The following is a 17,168-nucleotide window of genomic DNA, read 5'->3' as shown; positions in this document are numbered from 1 at the left end:
TCCACACTGGTCCCACTCTATATGAAGAGGTTTTTCCAAAATTCCCGAATGGATTTATGAGTGAGCACCTCACATTTATGACCCCTTGTTTTGATCTATCCTTAGCTTTTGTTTTTGTAACGGAAAGAGTCCCAACCTGCTTAGTGTTTCCATTTATCCATTTAGGGATCTTCCTGATAAAACATTTTTGCACTTTCTCCAGTTTTTATGCATCATTTTTGAATGTTATCCTCCTAGAAATGAAACCGGTGCTTCATTTGGTTTTTTTTTATGATTGTATTAACTTGTGTGGCTCATGTAATTATTTATGTATCTGTGACCACAAGATCACTTTCAAACTCTACCCAATTTAGAGCCTCCTTTTCCAATCAAAATGTATCACATTACACCTATATATTTTGAAATTAATATCAGCTGTTTGCACATTCTGCAATTTATTAATGTCTGCTATTTTGGTGCAGACTTCTGTAGTATAAACTACACCCCCACCCAGGGTGTGGGGGGGGGGGGATGTGAAAGAAAAATCCATTCACCAACTATAAATTGACTCCTTTTGTTAATTAATTTAAAGCTTCCAATGATTGTATTATTTTAATTTCATGCAATTTTTTTCAATTCCCATTCTGTTACTTTCTATGCCACATTAATTTCTGTAAGAATTCAGGTAGATAATGTATTCACCGCAATCTACAAAGGGTCATAGAGATCTCCCCATTCGTTATGTAGAGCTCGAGGAATGCCACTCTGCAAGCATGGGGTAATGTGAAGAGGCAGGGCCTCCATGAACTGCCACAGCGAGGATGGGGATTGAATCCTGTTGGTGATACTTTGCTCCTCGCTCCAGCCAGCTGAGCTAAACCAATTCCACATGTGCTAATTCAGTGATTCTATTTTTTTGATTAATATGATAAAACACAAAATTAAATCTAAGTTAACATTCTCCCTTGCATTATTTCAGTTAAATTCCGTATATGGGCTGAAATTCTCCAATCGTCGGGATTCACTTTGGCAGTGCACCCCCACCAGCAGGTTTTGCAGCAACATTTTGTGGTTTCAATGGAAAATCCCACTGACAAGCGGTGGGAGGATAGAGTCCCTTCGCCAGTGAATGGCGCGCCATGGTTGGAGGACCGGAGAATCCAGCCCATGATTGTGTTTTTTGCAAAAGTGTACACAATAATTTCAAATTAATAATTCACCAGGATCTATTCACGTTAGCCATTCAATACATTATGTTTTACTTCCAAGAACAATCAAAACAATGACAGTGCTTAGATGCATCCATCAGCTCTTAAGATTACTTCATCCATCGGTTATCTATACCGGACAGATGCAATTTTAGGACTTTACCTAGAAGTTCATAAAGCAAATTCAAAATATCTTTCCATGCTGCTCCAGCTTCTTCACCAGCAAATTCCGCAAAATGTGCCGCACTATGATAAATATTCAGCCGGTCAATGCAATTCAAGACCAATCTCAGCATTGCCTAAAGTAATTGAGACATTGAAGAAAAAGTCAAGAAACAAGACAAATGACTGTGTGCAATATCTTTCCTTTCCACACTGAATTTTTAATGTCAGAATAACATTCAATCACAACAAGAAATCATTTATGACATTTATGATTGTTACATTATTTATGACCTGGAAAAATAATTAAAATAATTGGCATTTAAAACTGGCACTGTGGGTGTACCCACGCCAGATGGTCTCCAGCGGCTCAAGAAAGCAGCTCACCATCAGCTTTTTATGGGAAATTAGGGATGGGCAACACCTGCTCACCAGCCAGTGATGCTCACATTGCATGAAAGAATAAGAAAAATTAAGGCAATTACCGGATACTTTAATCCTTCTCAAGAAGCTAACTTGCATCAATGCCAGATATTTAGTTAATGCAAATGTTGGCTAATGGCATAATGACCATTGAGTAAAGAACAATTTATCAATGACGTTCTGCAGTTATCCATAGCCTCTATATGTTGGAATATTCCATTGTTTTTTTTTTTGGGGGGGGATGATTATGTTCTTGGATGTGCTAGGGATGTAATAAGTGTGGCAATTTGATATTGAAATAGTGAATCCTATTTCAACTGCTCAGAAGACTGCAGGAGCTGCAGCAGAGAGTGCATGATGTGAAGACAAAGAAGGGGTTGCTGCAGAATGAAGATTTGCTCTTTATTGTCTTTTGTCTTCCGAATCTGGTTGAACTGTCAAACACTGCAATTGTAAGCAAAACCATAGTGCCCAACCTGTTATGTTAATTTGTTTGACAATTTAACACAAGAATTTAGCCAAAAGTAACATTTTAATCTTTTTATTTGCGAATCAGAGTTGAGAAAATATTTTAATCCAACATGCTGATCTCTGGAAGAAACTCGGCGTTAATTTTTGAGGAATATTGTTACCAAGTGTTACTGTCAAGCACTCCCGCATCAGACCCCTGCACAATGTGTGTTAGAATGTCACTCCCCTGCACCAATCTGAATTTTTCCTCTTCTGACACCAGCCATCTTTATCTGCACTCTGACTTAGGTTCAATCAAAGCCAAACATTAAGAGCTGTTGGTGCTTTGAGCTTATCCTGCCAAGAGTTACAAGGGGTCTGGGGTGAGCTGGTACAAATTTGCATTCCAGCTTTATACAAATTAAAGGAGAAAGGAGATTTTCATCCCACCACCACGTCAATTCACCATAACATATGATCCCTTGCAAAAAGGCAAATATACTTAAAATATCTTTCTTACTTCAATGCTGTCCCTATACATTTTCTATCAAGTCAGAGTTAGTATTTTTAGATTTGCCCTTTTTAACAAGAAGAATGGCGGCTCATTGCCAATGTGTTATGTGACTTAAAATGTGTCACATCCATGATGAGATCCCACTTAGACATGTCATCAAGGAAGGTGATAAGTGATTAAATTAAGCATCTTGTCACAGATAGTATGGGGATATTGGCGGGAAGTCACCCTGGGAAAGTCTAGCATATCTTGTAGCAGATATTGGCAAACACCCAGAGAGGGGCTTAACAGTCTAATGGGGATTAAAAATAAGGGATAGGAATGAAGATGAAAATAACTAAGAAAAGAATCACCACAGTTGATGATTACAATATATTTCAATTTAGCAAGCTATAATTGATACCTTTCCATAGTTTATGTTAGATGCATGTTCAAATGACTTTCTGATTAAGTGTCAAAAAATTTGAACTGAGGGCTTCAAAGAAGATGGCTCTGAAATATTGCTCTACCCGAGATGTAAAAAGTGGGTTTCCCTGAACAGGAAAAAAGTCAAAATTTGAAAAATAAATTTGGATTGACAAACACTGCACCTAGAATGTGGAGAAGCGAGAAAATATTCAATTGCGAATACTTAATCGCAAATACATTTTGATATTCTCTTACCTCTTCTTTAAATAGATTCTGCCTGTTTCTGAGAGAGCGTAGTTTGTACTGCTTATCTTCATGTTTCAAATCTTCCTCTGGAGGATGGAAGTAAATTATAAGGTCCACCAAAGCTTCCTTGACTTCTGTCATGGGCAATTTGAATGGTGTATTTTTACCAAGGCAATCAAGACCCCTGTGAAAATGTTTCAATATGTATTTCTTAAGGAACTGATGCAAAGTTCACAAAATAATCTTTATTCAACAACAGCATTTTAAAGTAAAAAAACACCACGAAGAGAAAAAGAGTAAGAAAACACCATGAAGAGTAAAACACCATGAAGAGAAAAATTTAAAAAAGATCTCCATCTGTCACGGTGGAAGGGTCAGGAGAGGTCACCAAAATCTGGGCAAAATTAATTTTTAAATTGCCTTTAAAGGCGGAGGATATGATTAACAGAATTGTTTAAAAAGGGTGACTCAGAGAGTGGGACAGAGGTAGGTGAAGGCTGTGCCACCAGGGTTTGAAGGGAAGTGGATCACAGGGTCAGAGGATAAAAATTGTGCAAGGGACAATAAGGAAATAGGGGGTGGGGGTCACAGAGATTTGAAGATAAACAGGAGTAATATCAACTCAATGAAAAGGATTTTCCAGCCTCTCCCACTGGTGGATCATCTGGTCCTGCCAAAGTTGACCCTTCATGTCGGGTACCCTGGTGGTGGCACGGGCAAGCTATGCAAAAGCCCATAGACTTCGGTGGGACCAACATATTCTACCAGTGGCCAATGGATCGTCAATTCAGCAGCGAAAAAAACACTGCAAGGGTTTTGGGTGGTGGTGGTGGTGGAATTCCAGCCAATGAGTTTTGAGACAATAGAGGTGATGAGTACACATGACACAGTGGGGCAAGCTGAAGGTGGAGCCTGTGGGGCGATCTGGAGTCCAGCAAGGTGGAGATTCTGAAATTAGATTCAGAAATTACAAAACAAACATGGCTAAGGGGTTCAGCAGAGGCGCAGATGAGGTAGCTGTGAAGCCGGGAGGTGTGGCAGAAAATGAACGATAGAGTAAACATTCACTCAGTCCGACAGACATTAAAACATCAATGAGAGCAGGGAGAATGTCAAACGGTTAGGGGAAGTGTTGGAGAGGCAGAGCTGGGTGTCATTAGTACACACATTTAAACCAATTCCTTATCTACAGATTATGTCACTGAGCAGCAGAAAGGAAAAGCAGGGACACATTTACTTAGAGAATAAATCAATAATATTTAGCTAATTCAGCAATATTTAGAGAAATATAATAGTGCTTCTGCTGAAAGAAAACAAATTGCAGTGATATCCAAATCGCCATCACAGGAAAAAGTCAAAGGGAAAACAATCTGCTTTAGTTGCCAAAGATTTGCACTTAGTATCCACTTAAGCTGTTGGTGAGCATCTTGTTCTAACATACAGTGATAATGTAAACATTAGCTGGAAATAATTATTCATCGAGCAGGCACAGGGTTTACAATATAATACTAGGTTTCTGACAGGAATAGAACTTGTGATTTTGTGATGTGTGATTTTGAACAGCTAAAGAAGATACCAAACCCTTGTTAATGTGTTCCAGGTAAATGGCCTGCTAAATGAAAACTCATTAAATTAAAATATTTTTGTCATAAGAAAATGTGTAAAAGGGTTGCTTTGTGTTCTGCCCAGGCAGGAACTTTGTCCACTGCCTTCCTTCCTGCAATCATAACGGACATAGCATACACTACCTGAAAGAAATCTGAACCAGCCCAATAGGGGCAGGAATATGCCTACAGGATTAGAAGTGATTCTGATTGCAGTGGCTCATGGAAAGTCTGTACCTGGTCAGGGAGCATTGCTTCGAGTCAGTGAACCAGGCTAACATCAGGGTTCACATCAGGGCCTGGTGATGGACACCAGCCTGGGGCCTGCAGCAGCCTCCCCAGATATCGGCAGCACAGTGGTTAGCACAGCTGCCACACAGCGCCAGCGATGTGGATTCAATTCCGGCCATGTTTGCGTGGATTTCCTCCAAGTGCTCCAGTTTCCTCCCACAGTCTAAAGATGTGTAGGTTAGGTGGATTGACCATGATCAATGTGCGGGGTTACAGGGATGGGACAGGGTCCTAGGCCTAGAGTGTTCTTTCGGAGGGTTGGGGTACAGACTTATTGTGCCAGATGGCCTCCTTCTACACTGTAGGGATTCTATGGATTCTCCCTGCACCTGAATGGACTCCTGGTCACTTCTTGCATCAGCATCCACTTCCAGTGAACTGGCTAACTAAACGGGGGGTTAGCCAGAGGCTGGAGTCTAGCTGGATGGCTGGCCTATACAGCTTGAGGGCCATGTCACCTAGCCAGCTACTGGAGGATGGGGAGACCATCAACCTGGGGGACTAGTAACATACCATGTGTATTCTACAAAAAAATTCAGGTGCTTGTGAAAACTGAAAGCTTTGAAATTGAAACAAAATTTTGATGCACTTAACACATGTGAAGTAATAACTTACCAACAGCATTACACCGAAAAACAAGGTAATTGCTGGTAGCACTATTTTAGAAAGTTCCCTGATACATTATTAACACACTCTAAATGAAGAACATAATGCATTTCTGCCCTTCAAAAATATCTTCAATAACACACCAGTGAAAGATTTTCCATCATGTACCTGATAAACTGATTGAATAAGTTGGTTATTTTGCGTATAATACGAGCTGCTCGAGATTCTTCGTTCTGACAACGTTGGAAGATTATGCCATCGTCCATGTGTCCTTCTTGATGCAATATGGCCTGAAAGCATGAAACTGTGTTCTCAACGCATATTTTCAACAATATGTTTTACATCCACAAATGAAAACATATATCGAAAATGAAATTATTTTAAACATGTTTTTGGAAATAACTTTGCCCTTCTTTTAAAGATGGGATAATTTTCTTCCCTTCCTTACTCAAGGTGCTTCATGTGATGGATCATTCCACTGGTGCTGACAGTTCTCTGGGAGCTCAGTCGGCTGACACCTGGGAGCCCAGAGAGTGACAGATAGTTTTTCCGTCTGCATCCAGATGTAAGACTGACATTTCAGAGTGGCCTTCCCACTGTAGAAATGGCCCCATTTTCATTTCATCCATTTCAATGGAAAAAATGGAGGGGCTGTATTAGAAAATGCCCTCATATTGCTCTGATTGAACCGGATTCTTGGTGGTTGCATGGGTCTCCTCTTTATGGCCTGCAACAATCTCAGTGATGACAGGCACACAGGCTAAAGAGAGGTGAGGCAATAGTCCCCTTCAATGTCACCTAATAATAATAATAATCACTTATTGTCACAAGTAGGCTTCAATGAAGTTACTGTGAAAAGCCACTAGTCGCCACATTCCGGCGCCTGTTTGGGGAGGACGGTACAGGAATTGAGCCCACGCTGCTGGCCTTGTTCTGCATTACAAGTCAGCTGTTTAGCCCACTGTGCTAAACCAGCTGTGCTAACAACCATTGTTGCACAATTCCTTCTTTGTCATTTATTCCCCATTATTTAAATAATTTTATTTTGTTGTATGTTGATTGTCTGGGATCCCATTGCTATTCTCAAAGGATATGGGGTATTTATGGGGGTCCTGTGCACTGCACATGTGCCGTCAATGATGCTATGGATGGGTGTAACAAACTGCAATCCTTTCTTTCTGCTACTGACTACCCAATGACAAAAATGAGAAAGCTATTTACCTGTATTAAAAAATATCACCTGCCTGAACTAATGTTGCTGGTGTAATCTGTGGGATGCTTGGAATGAATCACATGCGTAAAAGTTCAGACTTGTGTTAACTTTTTAAAATAAATTTAGTGTACCCAATTCATTTTTTCCAATTGAGGGGCAATTTAGCGTGGCCAATCCACTTAACCTGCACATCTTTGGGTTGTGGGGGTGAAACCCACGCAAGCGCGATTCTCCCAGCCCAGCAAGCCAGAGAATCAGCGCAACTGCGCCACGCCGCCGGCGAGCAATTCACCGAGGTACGGAGAATTGGCGCCATTTGCAGCGGTGTGTTTGGCGCGGCGCTGGTCGCGGGCCACTGTATGAGGCCGAGCCGCCGATTCTCCGGCCCGGATGGGCCGAGCGGAAAAAGCAGAGTCCCGCCGGTGCCGACCACACCTGGTCGCTGCCGGCGGGAACTCTGCGCGAAGGGTCGGGTGGCGGCCTATGGGGCGGCTCCGTCCCCGCGGGGGGGCCTCCGATGAGGTCTGCCCCGCGATCGGGGCCCACCGATTGGTGGGCGGGCCTCTCCCCCTCCTGGGCATACTTTGTTGCGTGTCTGGCCACAGAAACCCCGCGCCATGTTGCGTCGGGGCTGGCGCGTTCTGTAAAGCCATGCGCGGGTTGGCGCCGCCTCCAGTGCGCGCCAGGAAGTGAGGCTGGAGCGGCGTGAACAGCTCCAGCACCGTGCTCGCCCCCTGTGGGGGCCAGAATCGCTACTGTCCGCATCCATTTCGCGCCATCGTGAAACGTGACGGCGTTCACACTCTGTCCCGCGATCGGAGAATCGGGCCCAAGGAGAATGTGCAAACTCCACCCAGAGACGGGATCGAACCTGGGACCTCGGCGCGTGAGGCTTCTGGGCTAACCCACTGCGCCACCGTGCTGCCCCAGACGTGTGTTACTTGACAACTAATGTGAACCCCTGTTAGAATCTAACATCAGGCTTACTTCTCAGACATAGCACGTCTCTGCTACAGACACACTCCAGGATTTGATCACATAAACTAGATTGATACTTGACAGCAACATTGAGGGAAGACTGCATTAATAGGTATGAAGACAGACTGAACAGTTTAGGCCTATACTCTCTAGAGTTTAGAAGAATGAGGGTAGATCAAATTGAGGTATACAAGATGATAAACGGTATGGATAAAGTAGACGTGGCGTGGGGCATTCTAGAATGAGAGGTCATAGGATAAGAGGTAGCAAATTTAAAACAGAGTTGAGGAGAAACTACTTCTCCCAAAGGGTTGTGAATCTGTGGAATTCGTTATCCCAGAGTACAGTTGGATGCTGGGACAGTGAGTAAATTTAAAGAAGGAGTGAGACAGATTTTTAATTGGTAATGGATTGGAGGACTACGGAGAATGGGGAGGACGGTGGAGTTAAGGCCAGGATGAGATCAACCAGGATCGAATGGAAGAGCAGACTCGATAGGCCAAATGGCCTAATTCTGCTCCTGTATCTTCTGAACTCATGAACTTATGTGTGGCATTTAACCAAGGGAGAGGTGGCGAGGAAAGAAGCCAAATAAAAGCAATGGGGGGGGGGGGGTTCTTGTCTGGATCAATGTCCATCCCTCAGCCAATCGCTCCATTAATCCTCATTCTTTGGATCTTTGCTGTGTGTAAATTGGTCACCACATTTGTCTCTACACAACAGTAGTCACTGCATTTTAAAACTAATGAATTGATGTAATGTGCTTTGGGACATCTTGGGGCCACAATGAATTGTTATGTGAATTAATTCTTTATTAAGTGAAGTGGAGCTGAGAGGAAAACAAAACACAACATTCCAATAAAGGTGTTCCTCTGTCTGCAATCATGGCTTTGTGTGTTCAAGCAATCAGCCTCTGATTCACCCTAACCCTTCTGTCAATCCCTTTCTCCTCCAAATAACAGACAACACCCATTTTCAAAACTCTGATAACAAAACCAAAAATCTGGCAGCCAAAACATTTGGCCAGAATTTTTGAAAAGTACACATGAAAAATGTAGCACTGAAAATAACATTTGGTACACAGCTGAAGAAAAAAACAGCACTTCTATTCTCCTCAGTACACGGCAGTTTTTAAATGTAGGATTCCAATCAAGCCAGAATGTAACTATTCGCATAAGGCCTATTTACTATGTGAGCCCAGCATACATCGCAACCCTATTGAGAATCATAAAGAATTGCAGATGCAGTAATATGCTTTCCATTACAACAAATTTAAATATCAAACCAAGTTTGTGTGATATCTGTTTAGAGTTTCATTGGTTTGGAAATTCAGCACTGTACGAACAGGCCGAGATCCAATCAAATCTGCTTCTGTTCCACCTTACGGCTGTTTACCTCCAATACCAGCAGCAAAGGAAACTAAACAAAACACTTATCCTTCAATCACAATCATTGCTTTCATATATTGCTTACGTGGGGTCACACGGTTCCCAATGTATTTATTGCATGAGCAGATAGCCAGTGTTACACACCTTTCTTTTCACAGGCCCTAAACGCGCTGTTTTGGCATCTGGAGCCCGGTATGTTAGCCACAACCCAGTAGTGACATGCTGGATAATGCAAATCGAATCACCATACTTGATTTCAGGGGCTCCCATTCCTTCTGTGTCTCGCTTTGGTTGCAAATCTATTTTTTCCTTTGAGATTTAAGCAATAATAAAAAAATGTTTACTGCCACAATGTAAGTTTCACGTACTTGACATGGTTTTAGGTATTTTATTTAATATCCTAAAATACAGTGGGTGGGATTCTCTGCCCTGGTGCGGCATGCCCCAGGATTTTCCGCCTCACCAGCCGGCTAATGGGGTTCCCATTGTGGGCAGCCCCACACCGTCAGGAAATCCCCGGGCTGCCGCGCAACGGAGAATCCCAACAGCGGAGAATCCAGCCTAGTGTATCTCATGAACACACAGCTCAGACCACTGGTGTGAATGTTATGAAAACCTGCATGACAATATACATCAAACTTTGTCGTATTTTATTACCTTCATATGCCCTGCTCGACTCGGTATTGCTGGTTCTCAGATTACCCGAAAACTATATGGGAACTAGAAACTGTTACAAGCAGTTTCTGTTGCATTTTCACACCTTCAGGTCACATAACTCTTTGCTTATTTAGCAGCAAGAATATTGGAGTGATTGTAACACTATCCACTCAACTGGAACCAGATGGGTGGGCACTTAAAAATCGTACATGACTGCCAGAAAATCATCTAGATTTGGCCATTTACAATTTTAAGGCAGGCATCTGAGCACAGGCAGGCATCTGAGCACAGGGCTGAGCTACCCACCCATTGGTGGCTTGGTCCTTACTTGTCCAAGAAATGATATGGGGCCTAACTGTCATTTCATTGCAGCCTGCACAGGAAGCCTCTATGCATTTTCTTCCAGCCTGAAGCAGGCCTGAAGACCGCACCTAGGCCGGGACAATCCACTCCCCCCGCGGCATGTTTTCTGGTAGTGGAGCTGGCTCACCGTTGGCCACCAATGGGATCTTCCGGTCCTGCCGAAATCTGCGGCATTTTGCGTGGGTCACCCCTTGTGTACTGAGTATAGTTTTGTCCTCCTGACTTAGGAAGAGGCATACTTGCATTGGAAGCAATTTAGAGATGGTTTACTGGATTGATTATTTTGGATGAAGGAGTTGTCTTTTTAGGTAAGGTGCAGCGGGTTGGGCCTATACCCACTGAAATTTAGAAGAATGAGAGGTGATCATATTAAAACATAAAAAAGTCTGTAGGGGTCTGATATGTTAGATGAGAAGGTGTTTCCCCTTGTGGGAGAATTTAGAATCAGGGGCGAAATTCTCCCCCAACGGCGGGATGTCCGCCGACTGGCGCCAAAGCCGGCGCCAATCAGACGAGCATCGCGCCGGCCCAAAGGTGCGGAAGGCTCCGCATCTTTGGCGGCCTAGCCCCAACATTGAGGGGCTAGGCCGACGCCGGAGGGATTTCCGCCCCGCCAGCTGGCGGAAATGGTGTTTGTTTCCCCGCCAGCTGGCGCGGAAATGCGGCGCATGCGCGGGAGCGTCAGCGGCCGCTGTCAGTTTCCCAGTGCATGCGCGGGAGCGTCAGCGGCCGCTGTCAGTTTCCCGCGCATGCACAGTGGGGAGAGTCTCTTCCGCCTCCGCCATGGTGGAGGCCGTAGCGGAGGCGGAAGGGAAAGAGTGCCCCCACGGCACAGGCCCGCCCGCGGATCGGTGGGCCCCGATCGCGGGCCAGGCCACCGTGGGGGCACCCCCCGGGGTCAGATCGCCCTGCGCCCCCCCCCAGGACCCCGGAGCCCGCCCACGCCGCCTGGTCCCGCCGGTAAATACCAGGTTTGATTTATGTCGGCGGGACAGGCAATTCCTGGGCGGGACTTCGGCCGGGCCGGAGAATCCAGCGGGGGGTCCCGCCAACCGGCGCGGCCCGATTCCCGCCCCCGCCCAATCTCCGGGAGCGGAGACTTCGGCGGTGGCGGGGGCAGGATTCATGGCGGCCAATGGCCATTCTCCGACCCGGCGGGGGGTCGGAGAATGACGCCCCAGGTGTTTAGTTTAAAAATAAGGGTGTGATCTAACTGAATGGGAACAGAATTCCGTAACGAGCGCATTTAGCTGGTGTTTCCCGGCGGAACACCATACTATCTACCAGGGCTCTGCTTCTATTCGGGGCCTCATCGGGGGATGCCCTGCTGAGGCCACACTTAGTCCCGTTTCCTGCACTGAGGAGCTCTGCTCATCGGAACACCTCAGTGCAGGAGGAGATCAGGATGCCATTTTTATATGTCATCCCGATCTCTCAACACCCCCACGCGACCCCCTAATCCCCAAAAGCCCCAACTCACCTATAAGGGGGTGCCAGCGCCAAGGTGACATCACCAGTGCCAGGGTGCCATCCTGCCCAGAGGGAAAGTACCTGGGGACCTCTGATCCCCTGAGAGACCCCACGAGTGCAGTTCCGTCTGGTCCCTGTGTGTGAAGACCAGCACTGAACAGTACTTGCCGAGGTCTCTAAAGTGAAGGGGTTAGATTCCAGGGCCTTGGGTAGGTCACGGGAGAGCATATTAGATTAAAACTAGCTGTCTCACTCTAATAAGCAGATTTGCAAAACAGTGATCCCACTCACAATGTGCGGGATTTAGATCACAAAGTCTTGCCAGATCGCATTAGATCTTGGGAGGCATGGCAAGCTGGATAGATCCCAGAAGAGGGATCTCCCAGCATCTACTGGCTGCACTGCATTTCGGGTGCAACACAGCCTCGCACCCAAGGGCTCTGCTATTTAAGATGCAGATGAGGAGGAATTCCTTCTCTTGAGATTCATTAATCTTTGGCATTCTCTACCCCAGAGAGCAGTGGTCATTGATTATAACTCCATGCTGAGTTAGACAGATTATTGATCTAGATAGGACTCAAGCATCATGGGGACTAAGCAGGAAAGTGGAGTTAAGGCCACGTTCAGATCAGCCATGATCGATTCAAATGATGGAAAAGGCTTGATGGGTCAAATGGCCTACTCCTGATCCAATTTCTCATGTTTATATGTTTTTAATGTGGAATAGCTCCTCTGGACCACACATTGGGAGACCTTAGACTTCTTCTATTCAGACTCCCTCTCAGTTTTGTGAACACCACCCGTTCTTCCCACACCCTCCAGCATTCTGGTCGTCAGCTACAGGCCTCGTGCTTTCTGCAAGGACGGCAGTTGTTTACTGCATGTTCGAAGTGAGAAGCAGGCAGCCAGCATTTTAATGAGGGTAAGGAATTACAACACCCCGGATTTGGTTTCTGCAGGAGTGGGTATAGTTTCCACGTCACCTCCACAAGAGTGAACCTTATCTCAAAAGACAACTCCTTCATCCGAAAGAATCAGTCCAGTGAACCAACAGACGCTTCCCCATTTTTGTGTTCCCGGCCCCTTTGGTCCAGTGAACCATCTCTGAATTACTTCCAATGAAAGAATGCCTCTTCCTAAGTCAGGAGAACAAAACTGTACTCAGTACACGAGGGGCGAGCTACACAAAACAGCGTAGACTTTGGTGGGACCGGATGATCCCACCAGTGGCCAATGGTGAGCCAACTCCACCGCCGGAAAACACACCGCTGGGGGAGAGGAAAGTCCCGGCCAAGGTGCAGTCTTGCCAAAATGTTTCTTCATATCTTGGTCCAGGTGCGCAAGACCCACTTATCAGGAATGAATAATAATGAAAAATAAATGCATAACAAAACAATTAACATATTTTCTAGCTGGATTTCACTCCTGGGTACTCCATATTCCACATTACATCACAGCAGGAATACCATAATTATTATAATACCTTTGATATTCTTAAACAGAACGATGTTGCTTTGATGTCGGACTTGGCTTGCTCCAGCAGCACTAGACCTTGATCTTCAACTAAGCCCAGATACAGACCTGATGTGAGGTGTCGTAGGCGGAAAGACTGGCCCCACTTAATGTGACTTCCGCTCCAACTAAATAAAGGGAGAAAATACATGGAAATGTTGTCATCTACACTGGTAACTACTCAGACTCAGGGAGCCTTTGATGGAAGAGGGATGAAAACCATGCTGTTTCAAACTAGTAAACATTTGTTCACTATTTCCAGAGTTGTACATTAGCAAGACTCCATTAGAACCTTCTTCTCTCAGATTCCAGTTACACCTGACAACATCTGACATCACTAATCATGCACATTAGCCTAATAGCTATTAATCCATTGTAACCAAAACCCTAAATAAAATGACATATGATGTATAAATGGAAAGTCTTTTCAAATAAAATAGGAATTCAATTCTTGCTATTTTATTAATGGTGAGATATGAGGAACTGTGGAGGAACAACGGGATTTGGCAGTCCACAGACACCAATTACTAAAAGTGACAGCAAAGACAGAACAGTAATCGAAAAGACTAATGGAACGTTGACCTTTATTTTAATTGAGCCGGGAATACAAAAATGGGGTAGCATCCTTTGGTTGCACAGAGCCTCAAACAAATCCTATCTGATGAACTCCATTCAGCTTTGAGCAATGCATCCCGACAAGGATAAAATAGACCCCCGAATGGCTACAGTGCCAAATTTACCAGAGTAATTCCGGGCGCGAAGGGTTAAATTACACAGAATAGTTCTGTAATCTTGGTTTGTAATCTTTAAAATGATAAAGGGACACCGGGGTAAGTACAGAGAATATATTTCCTCTGGTGGGGGAATCCATAATCGGAAAGCATAACCTTCAAATTAGAGTTAGGCCATTTAGGAGTGAAATCGGTAATCACTTTTTTCACATAAAGGTAGTGCAAATGGGGTGAATGCTGGTTCAGTTGAAACTTTCCAGACACGGATTGATAAGTATTAATTAGATAAGGATACAGACACAGTGCTAAGCCAGGTAAAAGGAGTTGAGATACAGGTTAGGCATGATCTGACTGAACAGCAGAACCAGGTCAAGGGGCTAACTGGCCTACTCGAGATCCTATCCTGCTATATTTCTAGGTTCTTCCATTTCATTTCTCTCATTTTGCTCCTTTCATCTTGCACTTACACGTGAAATTAAAGGCCCAGTTTTCAGATGGGAAGGAGGAGTTCAGAGATGGGACCAAACTCGAGTCTCATTCCCATTTCTGTCTCCAGGCTATTGGGGTGTGTGATATTACTGGTGGATGGGTTTCACTTGTGCCACAGTGTGTGTGTGTGTGAGGGGGGAGGGGCTGCCTCTCAATTGACAGATCCGAGGTAAAACGGCCCTGAAGCAGGCCCACTGATAGGCCTATATCGACTGTTAATTGTTTCCAAAGATCTGACGGTCGCTTAGAAGTGCATCAGCAGTTCAGAACCTCGATTTCTGACACTTAATGTAGATATGTGCCCCCTGGGAGAAGACCTATCAAAATCAATGCCTGCCCAAAATTTAGCCATCCTCTTGAGTCATTCCCCCTCCCTTGACCTCCCTCCACCTTGACTTGCTTCTAATACTACCTGTAAGCCTCTAAAAATCTTACCTTTCCAGAATTTTCCTTGTCCTTTATCTTGCCTCCGTGTCTGATCCCACCTCTGCTCACTTGGCAGGTTGTGAAGGGTTTCTGAAACTCGCCCATCCCAGTGTACATTCTGCAGGGTCTGATCATGGGCGTTTGGATTGGGTAGGAGGGCTTCCTGCCCTGCAAAATGGCCATTGATGAAAGCAATCTGTGTCCTCAGTGGTCATGTTTTGCCAACCTACCTCCAATTGGTCCCATTTCAGGATAGCAAAATCTGGGCTTCAGAATTTAATTCTAACTACTGAAGTTCTCCTTGTATTAGTCTCAACAATATTCCATTCCATTATGCTTGTGTGGCCTCAAAACATCTCACCACATACTAAAAGGACATTGCTCTGTCAGTGTTCATGATTATCGCCTGACCCATGATGTACAGAATGAATTTAATGAATTGCCTTGCAAATTTCTACAACTACCTGCGACATCAATGAACCTCCCCCCCGGCAACATTCCAGGAGAACTTTCAAAACTGGCATCCCGATGTGAAACACAAAAGCTTGAAGTCTTTTAGCTTACCTTATCCGAAGAGGTTCCACACGCCATAATGATCTGGCGTAGGCACCTGTCTCCCCACTTTCATAGTTAACTGTTCTGCAACAGATTAGAAATTAACACCGTGTTTCAGTGTCCAAACAATTCAGTCATTTTCTAACTAATTATCAAAGTTAATTTGGTAAATAACGTGCTCGAGCTAACTGAATTGTAACAGAGGCCTGTGCCGATCATGTTTTGTTGGGTATTTCCTGGCGTTCACAGCACCGAGAAAGACCACATTATCGAACGGGACTCTTGCAATCTGGGTCCTCACTGCGGAATGCCCTGCCGAGGCCACTCTTAATCCCATTTCCTGCACTGAGGCGCTCCACTTGCCAGAACTCCTCAGTGCAGGAGGAGATCAGGACATCATTTTTAAATGGAGCCCTGGGGCGCGATCTCCGACCCCCCCACCGGGTCGGAGAAACGCCGGGGACCGGCCAGAAGCCAGCCCCCGCCGTGTCGCGCATTCTCCGCCACCGGTGATTCGGCGGGGGCGGGAATCGCGCCACGCCGGTCGGCGGGAATGCTCCGGCGATTCTCCGGTCCGCGATGGGCCGAAGTCGCTGTCAACCCACGCCAGCCGGCGTGGATTGAACCACCTTTGGGACGGCAGGACACGGCGGCGCGGGCGGGCTCCGGGGTCCTGGGGAGTGCACGGGGCGATCTGGCCCCGGGGGGTGCCCCCACGGTGGCCTGGCCCACGATCGGGGCCCACCGATCCGCGGGCGGGCCTGTGCCGTGGGGGCACTCTTTTCCTTCCGCCTTCACCATGGTCTCCACCATGTCGGAGGCGGAAGAGACTCCCTCCACTGCGCATGCGCGGGGATGCCGTGAGCCGCCGCTGACGCTCCCGCGCATGCGCCGCCCGGCAAAGTCAGTTTTGCGCCAGCTGGCGGGGCACCAAAGGCCTTTCCCGCCAGCTGGCGGGGCGGAAATCAGTCCGGCGCGGGCCTAGCCCCGCATCTTGGGGCGGCGCGATGCCGGACTGATTTGCGCCGTTTTTGGCGCCGGTCGGCGGACATCGCGCCGATATCGGAGAATCCCGCCCCTGATCTCTTCACTGACGAGCAGAGATCTTCAGTGTAGATGATGAAGGTAAGTGCGACCTCAGCGGGGCTCTCCCCACCAAAGCCCTAAAAGATAACAGAGTCCTGGTCAATAGCGGGATCGTTGGAATGCTGGGAAATGCCCTGCTAAACCTGTCCACAACAGGACTCTGGTTTTGCATTCTGTTAAATCGCATCATTTATTTTCAGTCTCCGTCAAACAATCGATTGGAAACAGAATCCCGGTACATTTAAAACAAACAGTGATCTCGCTGTCATAAAAATACCGTGTGACTTTAATTAACTGAAACTAGATATCCAATAATTGCTGTTTTGTGAGTCATCTGTCAAAAATTGTTCCTCCTATGTTAAACAGAAATTGCACGATTGATCACCTACACTTTTTTAGATTACAGTAA

The 17,168-nt window shown here is 45.6% G+C and overlaps 1 protein-coding gene across 1 annotated transcript in view; it reads right to left on the bottom strand.

Moving 5' to 3' along the window:
• The window catches only part of ryr3 (ryanodine receptor 3), a 593,334-nt gene that overhangs the window by 400,286 nt on the left and 175,880 nt on the right, over positions 1-17,168 (bottom strand). Inside the window, 6 exon segments of the mRNA XM_072484927.1 lie at positions 1,351-1,486; positions 3,400-3,574; positions 6,060-6,181; positions 9,615-9,779; positions 13,444-13,600; positions 15,683-15,757. Coding sequence (XP_072341028.1) covers positions 1,351-1,486; positions 3,400-3,574; positions 6,060-6,181; positions 9,615-9,779; positions 13,444-13,600; positions 15,683-15,757 — 830 coding nt within the window.

The sequence above is a fragment of the Scyliorhinus torazame genome, chromosome 2, assembly GCF_047496885.1.
Source record: "Scyliorhinus torazame isolate Kashiwa2021f chromosome 2, sScyTor2.1, whole genome shotgun sequence".
Classification (NCBI taxonomy): domain Eukaryota; kingdom Metazoa; phylum Chordata; class Chondrichthyes; order Carcharhiniformes; family Scyliorhinidae; genus Scyliorhinus; species Scyliorhinus torazame.
The sequence above is the reverse complement of the archived record's forward strand: the minus strand, read 5'-3'. Positions and strand labels throughout refer to the sequence as shown.